Source organism: Mytilus trossulus, chromosome 3, assembly GCF_036588685.1.
Source record: "Mytilus trossulus isolate FHL-02 chromosome 3, PNRI_Mtr1.1.1.hap1, whole genome shotgun sequence".
NCBI lineage: Eukaryota > Metazoa > Mollusca > Bivalvia > Mytilida > Mytilidae > Mytilus > Mytilus trossulus.
In genome coordinates, this window is record NC_086375.1 from 92,074,108 (window position 1) to 92,094,595 (window position 20,488).

The 20,488-nt window shown below is 32.6% G+C and overlaps 1 protein-coding gene across 1 annotated transcript in view; it reads right to left on the reverse strand.

The window, feature by feature from the left end:
* The window catches only part of LOC134712857 (uncharacterized), a 58,703-nt gene that overhangs the window by 35,575 nt on the left and 2,640 nt on the right, over window positions 1–20,488 (reverse strand). The window contains exon 3 of the mRNA XM_063574824.1: window positions 6,585–6,732. Within this exon, the coding sequence (XP_063430894.1) occupies window positions 6,585–6,732 (148 nt within the window). The remainder of the gene's footprint in view (window positions 1–6,584; window positions 6,733–20,488) is intronic.

Genomic DNA, 20,488 nt, shown 5'->3' on the forward strand with positions numbered 1-20,488 from the left:
ACTGCTGTAACCCAATGTTCGACATGTTTACCTATTATGTCTTTGTTTTGTTCACACATTGTTGTAGATATAATTGAATTATATGCGACTGTCATACAAGTGAGTGGTTAGCTAGCTATAAAACAGATAACCTCAAATTTTTAACTAGATAATGTCCGCCACAAGTCAGCAATATGAGAGTTGTTATCCATTCGTTTGATGTGTTACAGCTTTTGGTTTTTTTGCCATTTAAATGGGGACTTTCTTATTTGAATTTTCCTCGGAAATCGTTATTTTTGTTGTTTTAATCTTACATAAACACATCAAGCATGTAAGATCAAGCGCTCCTATCTATCGTATTGCTAAATGTCGACAAAGCTACCCCTGTCAAGTCTGGGTAATATCAATTCGAGAAGTTATTCAATTTTGTTATTGTAAAATAAGTTGTTAACTATCTTTGCGTTACGCTTATATTCCACTAAGACATCAATACAAACTTTTTGACTGGATTGCAAAGAATTAGCTACATGTACATGTATAAAGGACATTTTACGCTTGTGTGCGATGATATCTTATAAACATGAGAACATATATCTAATGATGGCGATAAGACATCTTATAACAAGAGGCTGTCACAACGACAGCAAACCGGATTTATTAACATTTATTTGTGTCCTGGCAATATCACAAGAACCATTACTGATGATTGGTGAAAGTGAAAATCGTCAATATCAAATTTGACCTCTATTTTGTCATCAGTATCAACATATCAAAATTTGAAAAGCTTAGATTGAATGGTTCGTGAGTAAATGCAACAACGTGAATGGAAACACCATTTTACGATCTTTCAAGAACCATAACTCTTGAACGGTAAAAGTCAAAATCGTCATTATTGAACTTGACCTCTATTTTGTCATCAGTAACAACTTATTAAATTTGAAAAGCTTTGGTTGAATGGTTCATGAGAAAATGCACGGACACGACTGGAAACACCATTTTTCAACCTTTCAAGAACCATAACTCCTGAACGGTAAAAGTCAAAATCGTCATTATTGAACTTGACCTCCATTTAGTCATCAGTAACAACATATTAAAATTTGGGAAGCTTTGGTACAACAGTTCATGCTTAAATGCACGGACACGACTGGAAACGCCATTTTACGATCTTTCAAGAACCATAACTACTGAACGGTAAAAGTCAAAATCATCATTATTGAACTTGACCTCTAGTTTGTCATCAGTAACAACATATTAGAATTTGAAAAGCTTTGGTTGAATGGTTCATGAGAAAATGCACGGACACGACTGGAAACACCATTTTTCAATCTTTCAAGAATCATAACTCCTGAACGGTAAAAGTCAAAATCGTCATTATTGAACTTCACCTCCATTTTGTCACCAGTAACAACATATTAAAATTTGGGAAGCTTTGGTAAAACAGTTCATGCGTAAATGCACGGACACGACTGAAAACGCCATTTTTCAATCTTTCAAGAACCATAACTCCTGAACGGTAAGAGTCAAAATCGACCTTCATTTAGTTGTCAGTAACAACATATTAAAATTTTAAAAGCTTTGGTTGAACGGTTCATGAGTTAATGCACGGACAACATTTGATTGCCGCCCGCCTGCCCGCCAAGCATCTCCAAATCAATAACCGACATTTTTGTCACAAAAATCCGGTTAAAAACTAGATCAATATACAAGATATATTATATGAGATATCTTATATATTAAATGAGCACCGTGAACTGAGATATCTTATATACCATATAAGATATATTATATATTATATGAATTATATTATATATTGCGGATTACAAATGTGTCGAGGTTTGTGATTGGATAACAACATAGAGATGTCAGAGTATATTCAGGAAACTGCCGGGGTATATACGACGTTTTTATCCCCAATTGGAACCTCAAAAACGTCATCATAACACTGGTTTATACTATATGACGTAGTCAAAAGCTTTCAGATTGTCAGAGGCTCACAGAGGGAAAAATAATGACGTGCTTCAGTCAATAATACATTTTTGATACAAAAACACGCAATTCACACTTTTAATATTTAAATTTAATGTTAAAAGTGTTATTATAAATAATAACAAACACGATAAAATTATGATCATAGCAAATTAGAAAATCCTTCACGTATGCCGAACATATTAGGGTTTTCAACTTATATATATGTGTTGTGAACAAAAACCTGCACTGGAAAATAACATTAAGTCAGGGGTAATCCGTAATTTATACTGCAATCAGCTAGTTTACTGTACAGATAAAGCTATACGTATAAACGTTAGCTTTATACGTCAATGACCCCAACTGACCTATAAGCCCCGCCTCCTTATTGTATTTCATCAACAACATCACGTCACGACCATGACAACGTAAAGTAACAATGGTCAAACTTTTTTCAATTTAAACTTTTATGTCTTCAAATTGGTTATTTATATATCATGTTTATCAAATAATATTAATTAAGTTCATTTTCCCTTTCTAATTCCTTAATACGCCAATGTCTTACCACCTGGACTACGCTCATAGGGAAATACCCCAAAATGGTACCTCAAGAGGGAAATTCCAAACACTTTTTTTAACAATTTTTGTTACATGTTTTTTTCATTTTTCATTTTTTTTTTCGATTTCAGTATAAAAACAATATACGTATAGTGTCTTGAAATATGAAATTTATTTGTATTCGGCACGAAACGGGAAAATGCTCGGTAGAACCTCGCATTTTCCCGTTTCTAAGCCTCATACAAATAAATTTCATATTTCAAGACACTATACGTATATTGTCTAAATATGTGTAATTCAGGTCTCAGAAAGGGTATATACTGTGGAATGTCACAGTATATACCCTGTCTGAGACCTGAATAACATATAATATTATATGAGATATCTTATATATCATATGAGATATCTTATATATTATATGATATATCTTATATATTATACAAATATAGCCTTTGTATGAGGTCGATACAATGATATATTGACCTGAAAGAAGTATATTGACTGAGGACGAAGTCCGAGGTCGATATACTTCTTTGGGTCGATATATCCTGTATTGACCTCATACAAAGGCTATATTTGTTATATTATTAATTTCCGACCATATTTGAATCAAAATCGTCATTAACCCTCTTGCTGCCAAAGGGACATTTATGGCTTCTACACACAAATCTTGTTGATTGTGTAGAACGTCAAAGGTCCATTGTAACGTCACAATACTCAGGGGCACCGACAACGTCAAAAGACGCCGTCAAAAGGGCGATTTTGGCGGGAATGAAGCAAACTGAATAAAATGCTTTGAAAGTATACTTAAAACGGATGTCAAGAAATGATACAGGACCATAAGCTTGTTATTAGTATAATACCAACTTATTTAACGCGTTTACTAATTATCTAGTTCGTCATTTTCATGTAAAATGTTGCATTCTTTCAAGAAATTTGTTTCGTACATCTATCAATCAGAAAGGCAGAATATCTCATATAAATCAAAAATTTTATCCCTGTTAAATAATCATAAAAAAGGTATGTTATACTTGATTACGCAAAATATTAATATTCATTCACAATACACCATATATATATATATATACACGCTTTTATATTTATAAGAACTGGATAATTTATTAAGGGCTCAAATACAACGATTGAAATCTCAGTTAAGATTTTTTTTTTGTAAATGTACACACATATTAACCGATTTGCTTGTATAATATTGCCATACGATATTTCAATACATTTTAAGCCTGTTTCATAATGGATGCACGGACTTATTTTTTTTTAATTTTCATTCAAAATGGGGATGTTAATGGGGATGTTAAATTACTTTTTTTCTGACATTCACCACAGATCTTTTACTTTGTAGGACCCACTGAGCAATAGATTTATTGTATATTGTAACATAAATTGGATTTTTTCGTTTGATGTTTTTATGAAATAATTTGCTTAAAAAGTGTGGTGAGGGAAAACCATGGTATATTATATGCAAATTAATGTTGTACCATACTTTGCTCATTAAATATGCAACTCGACTAGAATTCAAAGGGGAAAAGGCGGAGCTTCAGCCATGGTATATAATATTCATGTTCATGTTATTCCATGGCTGAAGCTCCACCTTTTTATTTTTAAATGTATCCGCCTCTTAAATATTTAGGAAACTGTTAAACGTACTAAAAGGTTAAGATCTTCATTTGTTTTCATTTCATAACAAAAAGCAATAAATCATGTGTACCCAAATCTTAAGAAACCTTTTTCAAACTATATAGGATTGTTACGAATGCCCCTAATTTTGGAAAAACTATCATTTCCTTTGCGAAGATCCAATTAAATTTCGATTTAAAAAAAAGGGGGTACCTATAGAAAAAGGAATAAATATCGGCTACAAATAACTGTGAAAAACATGATTTTTTGCGATGATTAGGGGACGGTACACTATCTACGCTCCCTGGATCCGCTACTGTTTAAATACAGTGTTTAATCATTAAAATTGTGTTTTAATAATTAATCTAATAATTGAATTAATAAAATAACGGAAGAAAGCAGTTTGTACGAAAACTAGAAATGTATAAATATGCATTTTTAATTAGATGAAAATTCTGTAAAATATGATAAATTTGTATGATACTGGAAAACAAAACAAAAAAACAATTCTTACCGTCATTAAATTAATTATTTAATCCTTGTCCGACGCTGGAATCCGATATTTTTGTTTACCTCAGTCTGATGACATTATGAAATTACTTGCGCAAACAACCATACACAGGGCGCAAAACTAAATGAAAATCGGGAAAATCTGACATTTTCTTTCCTTTTTGCAAATTCAGGGGTTCAATTACATGAAAGACACAGAAGATCATACACGAGGCGCAAAAGTGACTCGCGCGAGCTTCCATTTCATTGGATAAAACTGTAACGTGATCAATTTCCAATGTTAGTTGAAGGTCTTGAAGCTGTCAATCATTTTATTTATATTACAAACTTTATATACCATGTGTCTTACTCATTAACATATTTAAACAAACTCATCCTTCGGATTCGTTTGTTTAAATATGTTAACTCGTAAAAACCATGGTAGATATAGTACTTGAATTTCAGACGTCCTTGATATTGCATGAAATATTTGCCACTGAACGTTGAGAAGAGAACAATTTATCAATTAACAGATTTAAAAGATATTTCGTGTATGTCAATTACAGTGTGTACTTATCATAGTAAAGATTCAGGTTCACTTGTAGACAATAGAAATTCATTTAAGAGAATTTCTTCCCTCATTTTTACTAATAGTATGTTTTTTATTCATATTCTCTAAAATGTTGAGCAATAAGTGGTCAACAAAAGAATAATAAACATGATTAAAAAATAAGCAAAATGAATATCGATAATAAATTTTATATAAAAAATATGTCCTCGCCTACCGAAACAAGGATTTAAATCATGATAATTTTAATCTGACACGTTTGCTACTTTACAACCAGAAGTAGTTTATAGAATCATAGAACAGCTGCTCGGAGATTTTATATATTTTAATTAATTTGTACACGCTTTGTTTTTTTCTCATTTTCATAGGGTGCCGTTGTTTTGCTGTTTATATAATGATTTGAGAGGGTTTTTTTTACAATATTTACCAATTACATAATAAAAAAAAACGAGAATAATTATTTTAGTATTTTATAGGTGGTTAAGAATCGTTTATGCATACATTTCACTTGACAAAGATAAAACAAAGTCGCCTTCAAAGCTAATATAGCAGTTGGTATATTATTTTCAATTTGTTTTAAGACAAGAAAGATAAAAAAAAATATATTCCAAGGTTGAAAGTTGTATTTTTAAATAATGTTTTATTAAAAACATCGTTAATGACAATCTTAGAGCAATAACTTCCGTAAAAGTACTTATACATCGCTTTCCCTAATTACGGCTACATTGCCGCGGGAAAAACTATGGACGGCGAGAAAGCGCAGTTCTACAGAGAGGCACAAGTTTTGCAACGTCACAGATAAGAAACGTCAAGATGCTTTTGGCGCGACAAAGCAAGAAAAAAACTCGGCAGCAAGAGGGTTAAGGTTTGTTGGAATTTTATAGATTTTACATTGTCTCCTTGACAATAACAACATATCAGTTGTTATTTCATTTACCTTTTTTTTTTTTTTTTTACATCTTATGTAATTGAAGATTTTTTTTCGTCAAATAATCGATCACAGATATCATGTGTTTCAAAACGTTTAACAATATCCTGAAATTCATTACATGACGTCACAAAGTATATCGGTTTTTAGATATTCTAAAAATAACCGTGCGATATGCTTTTTGCCGGTCAATATGCTTTTTGCTATACGCCGTTTTCTCTCTACCTTCGAAAATATAGTTAAACATGTGACTATCCCTAAACGAATCAAATTTGTTAAAATATACGAATTAATAATATTATGAGATATCTTATACATTATATTAGATATTTTATATATTATGAGATATCTTATACATTATATTAGATATTTTATATATTATGAGATATCTTATATATGATATGATATATCTTGAAGTTAGAAAAAATGGTAAAACGTCTTGCCATGAAAACTCGCCCTAACTTACCATCAGCATCGACTTCTTTGATCATATCTTTAAGTTCTCCCTCTGTAGGGTTACACCCCAGGGATCTCATCACAGTTCCTAACTCAGTACATGATATCGTTCCATCGCCATCCTTGTCAAACAAGTTAAAGGCTTCTTTGAACTCTACAACATGTTCAATCAGTTTTATTCATACCATATAGGAACAAAATATAAAAAAAAAGGGTTCAAACTTTTGACTCATCACATCGATACAAAGCACAAAAACCATAAACAAAATTACTACTTCATTTTTTTTACATAATAAGGCCGTTAGTTTTCTCGTTTGAATTGTTTTACATTGTCTTATCGGGGTCTTTTATAGCTGACTATATGCGGTATGGGCTTTGCTCATTGTTGAAGGCCGTACGGTGACCTATAATTGTTAATGTTTGTGTCATTTTGGTCTTTTGTGGATAGTCTCATTGGCAATCATACCACATCTTCTTTTTTATATGACCTAAAAGTAATAAAAAGACTTGTTACCAATGAATGTCACTTTTTTGGTAGGAGACTGAAAATCCTAAACAAATTTTTGACTCTTGAAGACGCATTTGTGTCACAAATTGGCTGTTCCATTTAGTTCAACATCTTCTCAAATTTATAATTTAATAGCTTTATAATATTCACAATAAAAAGAAAGGGAAAGGGAAATAATAAATAGTCATTTCACGGAACAAAACCACGATAACATGCCATAACTTGTTTTACTCTGCAGGTGGAATAAGAAGAGGTAAGAATTACTACGCTTACCTGCGATCTGATCTTCTGCTAACTCAGCTGCCTGTAAAACAAAGTACCTTTATTTTGGTTTAACATATAAATATTGGAAAAAAAAGTTTAATTCCAGTTTTTGGAACTGAAAAATTGAAAGAAATTTGTCCATAAAAAAAACATAGCCCCCCCCCCCCCCCCCTCCCCAGAAAATCATATGGTTGCTGCCTTAGTTGGAGCAAAAATCAGTTGGTTACGCATGCTTTGATGAAGAATATATATTTATATGTTTAAAGATAGATTTTGACCTGATACATTGTTATCCAAATGGAACACCTCTAATATTCCTAAAAATAAGACAATTGAGCATAAACCAACTTAGTAACTAAGACTGATCAATACGGTTTCAAAAGGAAACACCGAAATCAAATTTTTGTGGGGTTCAAAATACCATTTATGACAGATTTTTAAAAGTTTGACGAGTTATAAATCTTTAAAATAAATATTCAATAAGTTCCATAAAGCAATGTAAATCAACATTGTATCAAGTCATTTCGTATCTATCTATCTATATACATATGCATATGTGCACAATGAATTATATCAAAAATATCAAACAACAATCTGCTCTTTCAAGAATTAGATATTATCAAATTAAAAACAATTTTCTTTCAAAGATACCAGAGACTTTAAATTTTTTTTATCTTGGAGAGTAAAAAAGGTACAAAATAACAATGTAGTCCCTTTAATTAGTCAAGTTTTTTTCTTTTTTTCTTTTTTTACTTTTTTTATTTTGCTTTAGATAATAATTTGAAGTTTCTAATTAATAATAGGGATTTAACATAATAAAAGGTTCAAAGTATAGTAATAGACTACCTTAGTAATAGGTCATGCTCGTGTTAATAAACAATCGTCCAATTTTAATGATGTTTGACAGTTGTAATTAAAGACCGAAAAAATATCTAGTTTATCTAGTCAATAATCGCATCCATTATTGTACCGACTAAAACATGTATACAATTCAAATAAAAGGTTTCCTATATACCATATATGTAACTTCTTTTGTATATCATTCTTATTTTCTAATCTATGTACCTTTATAATTTATCTTTTGCAATTGATTTTAAAGACACATTGTTGTTCAAATGTGGTACATGTACACATTGTATTACTATTTTAAATCGAGCGCCACTGATGAGTCTAATGTAGACGAATCGCGCACTGACGTGCACATTTATAAACCTTAGCAATAGCAATCAATGTGTCCGACACAATGCACATCTAAACATGCTGATCTCAGGTCATAAGATAAAAGTAGCAGTCATCAGGCAGCCCATTACAAACGGACATATTTTCTGTCTGTCTGTCTCAATAACCAGTTCTCTTTTCGGAGAATCATCCCCAACAGAAAGAGTGTTAAAAGGTTCATGTTTGTATGCTCTAATAATTGGTAGAGAATCAGAGCAGATGAACAAAGTGTGATCTACACATTGAGTTTGTATGACAGAAAATCAGCACCTAGTGAAAATAAACTCATCACAGATACCAGGATTGAAATTTTGTACATCGCCAGACGCGCGTTTTCGTCTACAAAAGACTCATCAGGGACGTCCGAATAAAAAAAGTAAAAAATTACCAAATAAAGTACATTTAGTTGAAGAGTAGTGTTCTCTTTGCGGAGAATCAACACCCCCCTTTTTCCACAGTTAACAGTGTGAAAAGGTACATTAAGTTTGTCTGCTGTAATATGTTTGATTTATAATCAGCTCAAACAGTAGAAAGGTACATTAAGTATGTATGCTGTAAAATGAGTATTTGATTTTGTATATTTTTTGCCATGCCCGATTGTCTTTTTTTCATTGTGGAAGGCTTTACGTGCTCTTGTTGTTGATTGCAACATCGATTAGAGCCTTCTAATGTAATACCATGTATTGCCTCAGACGGTCTGTGGCATTCAGGAAGTGTTACATTACAGTACATGATTTATTACACCAAGTATCTATAGAAAGAACATGTTTATTTTGAAATCTATGAACAAAAAATGTAAAATGATTAAGATTTTAACTCTCTATATAACTTCATTATCTATACCTAGGAATTAGTTTATATTCATATTTAAAATTACATACAATTTATGAAAACTTACCATTCTTAATGTGACAAATCCTGTACAAAGTCTATTTATATGAAATATATTTAAAATTTACCGTCAAACTTAAAAACGTATTGTAACATGGGATATTTAAATGAATTATTTAAAGTTATATCAATTAAATCTCAGGTATTTCATATGAATCTTCATTGGTCAAAAACAATCAATCTATATCTGCACAAAGGAAATTGCGAAAAAACATTATTGTTCCTACTATTATCTGATTAAAATATAATAAGATACCAAACGGTTATGATACTAGTGTTGTGTAATATAAACATGTTTCACAATAATTCTTTAGAAACTATGATTTATTTTAGGTTTTTTATTCATATAGGTTCGAATTCTAGGAAGTCGAACATACTGGTATAAACCTAAATCTACATGACTAATTTGTTGCTTTCAGATATAAGTTGGGAAGTTTTGTAAAGAAGCTTGAGTCCTAACATATAACTGTTGTGTAGATTCGATTGCTATCTCTACCAAGAATTGTAAATTATATTGAAAAAAATAGATGCATAGAAACACGAATAAAAAAAAACCAAACTTATTATTATGATCAATAAATATACTGGTGGAAAAAATATCTCAACATACATTTATAAAATGATTTGGAACATCAACTCTCACGATTGAATCGGAATATTTTTTTAAATGTTGGTTTAAACGAGATGTTTTATTTGACACAATGACAAACACGGCAATCGTTATGCTTTTTCTGTTTCTAGAAGATGTCGGAAATCCATTTTTGGCAATTTTTCTAACGTTTTTTAACGTATTCTAAAATATATTTGATTATCAAATTTAGACAGATTCGCGATTTTTTTTTCTCCTAGACAAAGTCGTGAAAATTAATCACAAAATTTAATTGAAGGGTTCTCTGAAATCAGATACATATGTGTTTTTGGATACACCCTTGGTGTATAATTATACAAGGATTTAAAAAAAAAAAAGGAAAGTCTTTTTGTCAATATTTAAAATCTCAAATAGATTATTCTGTAGTGTTTGTTTATATCTACATCCCGTAAAATATTTACTCGTTATAGAAATCTTAAGTATAAGAGCAAACATGAACATACAAATGAAATAATGGAAAATGCTTTAAGATTGAGTATAGAAAATATCAAATTATATATATTGATATTTACAGTTGAATATACTGTTGTACAATGCATGGTTGATGTTTTAATTAGTTTTACTTAGTTTATGTATGAAGAAAATGTGTCTGTAAGGCTAGACAAAGGCTCAACGGTGAACAGGTTCAAACAGCAAAAAAGCATAACCGCGTATTCATTTTTTTTTAAACACGTAGAAAAAACAACCAGTGTAAATTTTAAACATCACTTGTTCATCCTATTTACGGAAACTGAAATATATTTACAACAAATATATGGGAAAACTTTAAATTCTTCTTAAACTTACCCTAAGTCTCCTATTACGGTAAAAAAAATAATCAATAATAATGAAAACAAATCGGAAAAAAAATCCCGAAATTACATTCTACTAATGAACTCAAAATCGTTAACTTTTTTCCGGCTTTTTTTTATTATCCCGCGTTTCTTTCTGGTATCGTTTATCTTTCGGTAGCTGCTAAAAATAAATATAAAAAATCACTTTACTAATAAATACACCTTATCGCTATTTGTCCGCCATTACTGGATATCACACAGGTTCCCGTAAAATTATGACGTCATAAAACAAAATAGCTGACGCCACAATGAAAAAGTGATTGTTGTATGCGTCAAAAGTTCAAGCGGCAGGGTTATCCAGGAATAGCGATAAGGTGTATTCATAATCGTATTTACGATTTTTCTAACTTTTCTGAATAGTTGCATTCGCAACTGGCGAACGATGCCAACTAAGTCAAACGATTTCTCGCAATTTCAATTATGACAATCACCTTATGATCCCTTATCGCACAACTGCCAAGCAAGGACCGAAGCTCATAAACTCTGCAATCAAACGGCAAGACTTCGGGAATGTCCGGAGAGCCGACAACCTTGCTTCGGAAGCAATCGTAACTACTCGGCCATTCTCGCTATGCAGTACAATAACCTCGTATGCACTACGGAGAAATTCTTCTTAAATTGTTGGCCGGAATTGTAGTGATCCGCGACACAAAGAAGTTCTATCCTCCAGGTGGCGCTATAATTTGGTTACATATCACAGTAATCAAGAACTTTAACTCTGCCAAATATTTTGGCGCGAAAGAAGGAGCAAAGTAAATAAGTAATGGTAAAAAAATTGTACCATTCCAGTCGAAAAAATATAAAATTCAATCGGATCGGAAAATTTTCCGGACAGGAGCAAGGTAAATCAGTAGTGGTAAAAAAAATGTACCAGTCCAGTCGAAAAAATATAATTTTGAATCGAATCGGAAAATTTTCCGGACAATGATTCCTCCGCCTAATGCATACGAGGTTATTTCTTCGTGCAACCAGAAAGGCCGAGTAGTTCCGATTGCTTCGGAAGTTGCTTATCGCAATGTTTCCGCCATTAACTTGACATCACACGGGTTCCCGTAAAATTTTGACGTCAGAATACAAAATATCTGACGCCACAATGAAAATGTGGTTGTTGTATGACGTCAATAGTTCAAGCGGGACAGATTCTTGGGTCAGCCGGGAATAGCGATAAGGTTGGACGACAACAAATCAACAATAAGATTTGTATCCTTTTGATGTCAGATCTGGGGGAGGGGACACTTCAATACTTTATTGATAGGGGATAGGGGTGCTGCTGGGTTTCTGTGACCCCATCCTTTTCATATATGTTGCGTAGGTAAAACTGTTACCTGTTCCCATATTGTTTGGGTTTTGTTTGGTGTGGCATCTAACATTGGAATACCAAAGTGCCAAAAGCTTAAAAGTAAAACACAGCCGGGAACACCAACAAAGATGACACTTGACAGACGAAGTTTTAGGAACTTTATTGACCTTATCATATATTTCTGATAGTTTTCCTGACCTATTCAGTGGCATATTGTATATAGGAAGTGGACCTTCCTAGAAAAAAACCTTACCTGATGCATAGTGTTTCTTTGTTTACAAATGCAAATGACGTCATAACTTAATTTATTATACAATAGGACCAACATCGGAAACGCTGCAGTATTTCCGTTTCTTTTTCAACAGATTCTTTTCAGATGAACTATTCCTTGAGTTATTTAAGAAACTTACCGCAAAAATATCAATCAGACAGACTTTTGTATCAGTACAAAGATCCGTAATAAGTCGACTCTGAATGTTCTTATATTTATACTTCTTAATTTTAAAAATAACTAGAATATTTGAACTTTTTAAAATGCTTCTAAATATCTGGGAAAAACTCACTAAATTGAGGATAAGTGCATACTGAGGGGGAGGACAGGGGTAAGGGAGACGGGGGAGAAAGGGGGTAGGAGAAAGGAGAAAGGGGAAGGGAGAAAGGAGAAAGGAGAGGAAGGCTGGGAGAAAGGAGAAAAAGTTGGAGAAAGGAGAAAAAATAAAATATCTCTCCTTTTAAAAAATTATCTAATATTTCAAAAAAAAATATCTCAAAAGGAGATGTTTTATTCTAATGGGAGAAAGGAGAACAGGGGTAGGAGAAAGGAGAAGAGGGGTGGGAGAAGGGAGAATGGTACCCCCTGTCCCCCCTCCATACTCATTAGCAATAGAAACTGGAAGGTATACAAGACCAATAATACCCTCTAATGAGAGATTTTGTAAATTTTGCACAGGAAAAATTGAAAATGAGATACATTTCTTGATTGAATGTCCTCAATATAACAAAATTAGATGTAAATATAATATTGATGATATTAGTGGTCATTAATGCAAATAATTGGGATGAAAATTTTACCAAAATGTTAAATCCTATGTCTGAAAAAGAACTTAAATCTCTTTGTATGTAAAAAGCTCTTGATTTGAGAGACCATCATACTATTTCATCAAATAATCATCTTTTATAAAAGTTTGTGCAAATACACATACATCTTACATATAGGTGATAATATAAAAAAAAAGATTTGGTATGATTGCCAATGAGACAACTATCCACAAAAAACCAAAATGACACAGACATTAACAACTATAGGTCACCGTACGGTCTTCAACAATAAGCAAAGCCCATACCGCATAGTCAGCTATAAAAGGCCCCGATAAGACAATGTAAAACAATTCAAACGAGAAAACTAACGGCCTTATTTATGTAAAAAAATGAACGAAAAACAAATATGTAACACATAAACAAACGACAACCACTGAATTTACAGGCTCCTGACTTGGGACAGGCACATACATAAATAATGTGGCGGGGTTAAACATGTTAGCGGGATCCCAACCCTCCCCCTAACCTGGGACAGTGGTATAACAGTACAACATAAGAACGAACTATAAAAATCAGTTGAAAAAGACTTAACGCATCAGATGGACAAACATACAAGTGGACGTGGCCAAGTACTTATACATCCCGACACAAAAAGACACAATGAACAGTTCTGAGAGTACTCGCATTTATCTGACAGCTAGTTCAAAGCCACCAACATTTAATAAAAAAAATCATGTATCTAAAGGGTTGTGTATGTTTTAAATAAAATTATGAATTTAGAATAATTGTGCTGTATACGTGTATGATATCAGTATGAGTTTAGAAAGTAATGGTAATCATAGAATATACTTAGAATGTTGGATATTCCATACAATTTACCCAAGTCTTGTTGTTACCTGCATCTTCATTTATTTTAATATATGTTGTTTTTATATTATTATTGTCTGTATTTGGATCACGCCTCTATTGTGCTCTTTCAAATAAAATATTGAATTGGCTTGTAATTGTTATCCGCCGACATACGGGCTTTTTTCCCGACGTAGTCGGTATAGTCTCGGTTTGTGCCCTTTGAACTTAAGGACGCTTAACAATGGCAACAGAATACGCATGCTCGAAAATCCTGTCATGGTGGGTGATTTGGTTGTGTTTGAATACACGTCTCGTTATTTATATCGTGATGGAAAGCAAGTGAAAAACTATAAATATTTGGACTAGATCTTACAAAGATTTATATTTTTATTAAAACAATTGTTTCTCCAATAGCTCTTTGTATCCATGACAGCTGCTTATTCGGGACAATTATATAAATTTTAATGTAAACTTTGTTGTACGAACGTACATGACTTTTAGAATGCGCACCTACGAATGTTAGATTTCTGCGGGGTTTTGGTCAATGTAAACAGAAAGATACGAGGACCAAGAAATTGTACTTCTGAAGGTTATCGAAATGATATTTCTTGTTTAAACTAGTGATCTCACTGTCTTGTGTATAATATTCAAGACTTATTATTTCATTGAATGTGAAAACTTAGATATAACTAGAACACACCCGTGATATCGCGGGGCGGGTCCGTGACTGAATTAAGGTATATAACTATGCGCAAGCCTTATTTTAGTATTAGTATTGTCATCTGATAAAGTCATGCCGATTATAAGATACACAGTTTTTCTCTGCTTTGAAATCTTTCTGTTTGAACCCGTCGAACTGGAACTTATCAATTATTGGTAATATTAATTATTTGGAAAACAAAAGGTCCTGGAATGGAGTATTTTTTTAATCAACAACATTGTCCTATATCTATAATACTAAAATTACGAAGTCCAATTTTTCAGCCGTCATCACGTAAAAACGGCGAATCAAAGAATTCAACTTTATATATCACTAATATAGTACAAAGGTGTAGATTGAAAATTACACCACTCCAGGCCCTTTTGTTTTCCACGTAATTAATATTGCCAATAATTAAGAAGTTCCGGGTCGAGTCCGATACCGATACCAATAGTATATTCACCTGTTACCTATTACCTAATCTGTACGTTCCGCATCTGACAGGCGCACCACCAAACGGTGTATTCAGGGTTAATATGCTATATACACGGGTCATAATCACAGGGTTGACACTATTAAATTGTCCAATAGCTACCTATTGTAGTATTTTAATCAGTAAGACTTTCTAAGATAACAAGACTAAAAATGAGGAACAGTTTTCAATTTGTTAGTGGGCATACATGACGTAAAACAGCGAATCAAAGAATTCATCTTTATTTATTTTTTAATCAACAACATTGTCCTATATTAGTTATAAATAAAGATGAATTCTTTGATTCGCTGTTTTACGTCATGTATGCCCACTAACAAATTGAAAACTGTTCCTCATTTTTAGTCTTGTTATCTTAGAAAGTCTTACTGATTAAAATACTACAATAGGTAGCTATTGGACAATTTAATAGTGTCAACCCTGTGATTATGACCCGTGTATATAGCATATTAACCCTGAATACACCGTTTGGTGGTGCGCCTGTCAGATGCGGAACGTACAGATTAGGTAATAGGTAACAGGTGAATATACTATTGGTATCGGTATCGGACTCGACCCGGAACTTCTTAATTATTGGCAATATTAATTACGTGGAAAACAAAAGGGCCTGGAGTGGTGTAATTTTCAATCTACACCTTTGTACTATATTAGTGATATATAAAGTTGAATTCTTTGATTCGCCGTTTTTACGTGATGACGGCTGAAAAATTGGACTTCGTAATTTTAGTATTATAGATAAACAACATTGTCCTATATTAGTTATAAATAAAGATGAATTCTTTGATTCGCTGTTTTACGTCATGTATGCCCACTAACAAATTGAAAACTGTTCCTCATTTTTAGTCTTGTTATCTTAGAAAGTCTTACTGATTAAAATACTACAATAGGTAGCTATTGGACAATTTAATAGTGTCAACCCTGTGATTATGACCCGTGTATATAGCATATTAACCCTGAATACACCGTTTGGTGGTGCGCCTGTCAGATGCGGAACGTACAGATTAGGTAATAGGTAACAGGTGAATATACTATTGGTATCGGTATCGGACTCGACCCGGAACTTCTTAATTATTGGCAATATTAATTACGTGGAAAACAAAAGGGCCTGGAGTGGTGTAATTTTCAATCTACACCTTTGTACTATATTAGTGATATATAAAGTTGAATTCTTTGATTCGCCGTTTTTACGTGATGACGGCTGAAAAATTGGACTTCGTAATTTTAGTATTATAGAAGTCCACACATACTATGAGGAATCAAGAATAACGGACAAAATGTGCAGAATAAATGAAAAAAAGAAAGAAAAATATGACAAAAAAGTAAAAAGTAGAGAAGATAAGAGAATTAAGGGGCACTCAGATACAAAGAAAAAGGGACACTCAAATATATAGAATTGAGAATATAAATAGGGCACTCAAATATATAGAATTGAGAATATAAATGGGGCACTCAAATATATAGAATTGAGAATATAAATGTGGCACTCAAATATAAAGAATGGAAAATAATGGGGGGACTCTAATAAACACTTACATCTTTTTGTTCAACATTATAAAATCATTTTACAATTATAGAATGTGTCATTTACATGAATCACAGTTGCTACAAAACTTTTGAACCAAATCATGATGACGTCTACAAAATGTTTGATGGAGATCCTTTAACAATAACTTCATCAGAAAATATTGAGGTGGTAGCTAATACAATTAACAGATCATCTTAAGATGATGTGTCTTTGTGGTTGTGTTACCTAATATGTGCATGTCACGAAAGCTTTTTAATAAGCACGTGCTTATTTTTAAATGCACAGTGATTGGTACAGTTTGAGCTTTAATTACTATAATTTCAATCTGCTGCATGCATGTGGGTCTATAAATATGTAAAGAACAATACAGTTTAGATGTCTTATGCTATCTATAGTTTTTTAAATTATTTAAATTACAAGTAATGATATATCTATATAGAATATCTCAAAAGACGTCTAGTACATGGTCAGATCCCAAATCATCAACGATTGACACGTGTAATACCACATGTGGTACTCTCTGTAGTCCCCAGTTACAACAACAATACAACTGTAATACTATATGAAGTACGCTGTGGAAATCTTCGTGCAGAGACTAACGAAACATGCAGCCGCTGGTCAGGCCCAGATTGAGTAGAGAGTCGTCTGCTTTGTGGAATGTTTAAAAATTTCACAGCCACTTACGGTTGAAATGATTACGAGAGTTTGACGTCTTTGTAGTGAGATGATTACCCTCTTGGTGTGTAAAGAATTTTAAAAACAAATCCTTCATTTTCTGTATTTCTGTAACTTACTCTTTTTTTAATGTTGACTCATATAACACATTATGATTAATGATTAATTATATAAAAAAAGATGTTGGATGATTACAAATGAGACATCTCTTCATAAGAGACCAAATGACACAGACAAATGAGAGGCAAAAAATACCAGTGGGACATTCGGACTCATAGATCGAAAACAAATTGGCACTCACACCACATCTTCCTATATCTATTGACAACGCCTTTACCAAAAAAATAAAATAATAGTACATATGACACAACATAGAAAGCTAAAGGCTAAGGAACACAAACCCAATAAAAAAAATAGGGGTGGTCTCATGCTCCAGAAGGATAAGCAGATCCTGCTCTACGTGAGGCCCGCGCCATGTTGCTCATATTTTTACAAACCCGGTAAATAGTCTAATTCAGTAGGTCATATTTGTGAAAAAGGAACAAGATTTTAGTTAGACATAAGGAGCATATCCGAAACCGTCTGAGAATCGGATATTCCGTAACGGTTAACCAACTCATTATGGCGTCCGTATTAACGAAGGGATGATTTCAACTTCACTATTTGGCGCTCTTGGTTTAATAGGTTCCTTGTGAGCAGCAACCCTCTATCCTGGAAATATCTTATAAATTGGGAGATGTATACTCTGTATCCTGAATGTCGCTACACAGAAAAGAAAAGATCACAATTGGGAAGCTAAAATCAGCTCATTGTCGTAAATATTTATCTTTAACCGATCATTATTGTCAATTTTTAGATGTAAATATAGATACATTGTAGGAGGCAGATTAAATTGCATCTGTATCCATTATCTCTAGTTCGATGGGATAGATGCGTTCAACATATAGTCACCAAATTTTTAATTATTTATTTCGAGAACATCTATATAGTGGAAATTAAAGTTAAATGATATTGCGAACTTTTTGACTTTCTGTATGAAGTAAGCCTCATATGAATAAAAGAACAAGTCGGCACAATAAGTTCCCATGTGAATGCCGATAGTTTGTTGAAAAACGCGTCCTCCAAACGTAACAAGAAACCAATCAGCTTGATAATGTCAGTTTTTTTTTTTTTGGCCAACTTAAGCAACTATCTATCACCGTACGGCTTTCAACAATAGTCAGAGCCCATATCGCATAGTCAGCCATGAAATGCCCCGAAATGACATAAAAAGTAAAACAAGAAAACTAACGGCCTAATTTATGTGCAAAAGAAATAAACAATTGTTGTTCGGTGTGAGCCAAGGCTCCGTGTTGAAGGCCGTACTTTAACCTATAATGGTTTACTTTTTAAATTGTTATTTGGATGGAGAGTTGTCTCATTGGCACTCACACCACATCTTCCTATATCTAAAACATAAATACTAGTATGTAACAAAGCAACAAACATCAACTACTGAATTACGGACTCCAGACTTGGTACAGACACATACTTACACAAGTTGGTGGTGTAATAGTACAACATATGAACGAACTATAAAAAGCAGATCAAAAAGTCTAAACTCATTAGAAGGATAAAATAAACAATAAACGTGGACATGGCCAGGTACTTCTACATTCCAACAACAAAAATACATTAAGTCAGATCTGAGAGTATTATGTGTTATTTTCATATACAAAGGAAATAAAATACCAGTGTGTTTGTCCAAACATAAACAACTTGTGAAAGATGTTATACATGAAACTTACAGGATTAGCGTTTATAGTACATTTACATTTATTGGCATGAAATTTTGACAGCAATCTACTTAGAATAGTTATCCAAGGGTCAGTTATATGTATAGATGACATATTGTAATTAGCCTTTGACAAGACCGATGTGTATTACAAAAGACTGTCAGAAACATTGCTATTGATCCTCTGGTTTTATTTCCCTTGTAATGTATTACAAAAGACTGTCAGAAACATTGTTATTGATCTCTCTGGTTTTATTTCCCTTGTAATGTATTACAAAAGACTGTCAGAAACATTGCTATTGATCCTCTGGTTTTATTTCCCTTGTAATGTATTCAGATATAAGACGGTTTGATTAGAAGCGCAATGCAGATGACACATATATTTTTCCGTTGTGGAGATAGGTAATATTAACTTGGACTGCTTAGCTGTACTGTCAAGGTATCATACATCGTGATAGTTTACACTTTACCCTTGTTGACTTGGCTGTCATCTAATAACAACAAAGTGTCTGCATTGAACAATCAATTTTAGCCTTAGAAAATACACAGAAACCTTACAATAATATATTTCATTATCAATGAGAAGTGATGGTATGACCTACATTATACGTGTATGCATTTGCAATAAAACTGGAAAACAGTTGATACCCTCGGAGGGATGACCTTATCATTTAGAAGTCAAATCAAGAGTATTTAGTAGAATAACATCAGTCATCGACCAAATTTTAGATAAAATTCTTACGGTTGGCTTATTTCTTAATCGAAATACAGTAGTTATTCAAAACAAACAGTGGTAAGGCATTATCTGTATTACTGTGGAAATTAAGACTGAAGCCGGAAAAAATTGCGCGGTCGGTAATAAGTTGAGTCTGCCCTTTGATTTTGTATAAGCATAACATGAGACAGTTTCTAATTTATTATTCTTGTTTATTGTCTTATTATATATATATGATTGATGATGATAGACCACATGCTATGTACATTTGAAAACAAATACATTGGATAAGAAACGTTGGACAGATGTTTGTCAGAAAGTATTATTTCTATGTTGTAATGTAAAAGAGTGTCACCTTTGTCTTCTAACTTTACTATTTCAACATCAGGGCTACAAACTCTGAAAAATAGAAATAGATTTTCTATTTTTAAACTGTAAAAAGGTTCCCCGTAACGGCTTGTGTGTAGTGTAAAGTAGCAAC